Source organism: Myotis brandtii, unplaced genomic scaffold, assembly GCF_000412655.1.
Source record: "Myotis brandtii unplaced genomic scaffold, ASM41265v1 scaffold624, whole genome shotgun sequence".
In the NCBI taxonomy this organism is placed as follows: domain Eukaryota; kingdom Metazoa; phylum Chordata; class Mammalia; order Chiroptera; family Vespertilionidae; genus Myotis; species Myotis brandtii.
This window is the reverse complement of record NW_005370385.1, coordinates 1,548,343-1,548,560: the sequence shown is the minus strand read 5'-3', so window position 1 is coordinate 1,548,560 and position 218 is coordinate 1,548,343. Positions and strand designations below refer to the sequence as shown.

The 218-nt window shown below is 66.5% G+C and overlaps 1 protein-coding gene across 4 annotated transcripts in view; it reads left to right on the top strand.

Moving 5' to 3' along the window:
- The first annotated feature begins 6 nt into the window (after positions 1 to 6).
- Positions 7 to 218, top strand: part of AGAP3 (ArfGAP with GTPase domain, ankyrin repeat and PH domain 3) — a 54,896-nt gene continuing 54,684 nt past the window's right edge. For 3 of the 4 annotated variants that reach the window (XM_005880085.2, XM_005880086.2, XM_005880084.2), the window contains exon 1: positions 10 to 153. In XM_005880085.2, the coding sequence (XP_005880147.1) occupies positions 99 to 153 (55 nt within the window). In that variant the 5' untranslated portion in view covers positions 10 to 98. Of the gene's footprint in view, positions 154 to 218 lie in introns of all 4 variants that reach the window. The other variant, XM_005880087.2, reaches the window with a different exon arrangement.

Genomic DNA, 218 nt, shown 5'->3' with positions numbered 1-218 from the left:
AGTTCGCGCTCTCCAACTCGGCGGCCATCCGGGCCGAGATCCAGCGCTTCGAGTCCGTGCATCCCAATATCTACGCCATCTACGATCTGATCGAGCGCATGGAGGACTTGGCACTGCAGAACCAGATCCGGGAGCACGTCATCTCCATCGAGGGTGAGCGGAGCTGGGCGCGGTGGCCCCTCCGGGCCCTGGGGGGCCGGCCTGGCCATGCTCTCCCC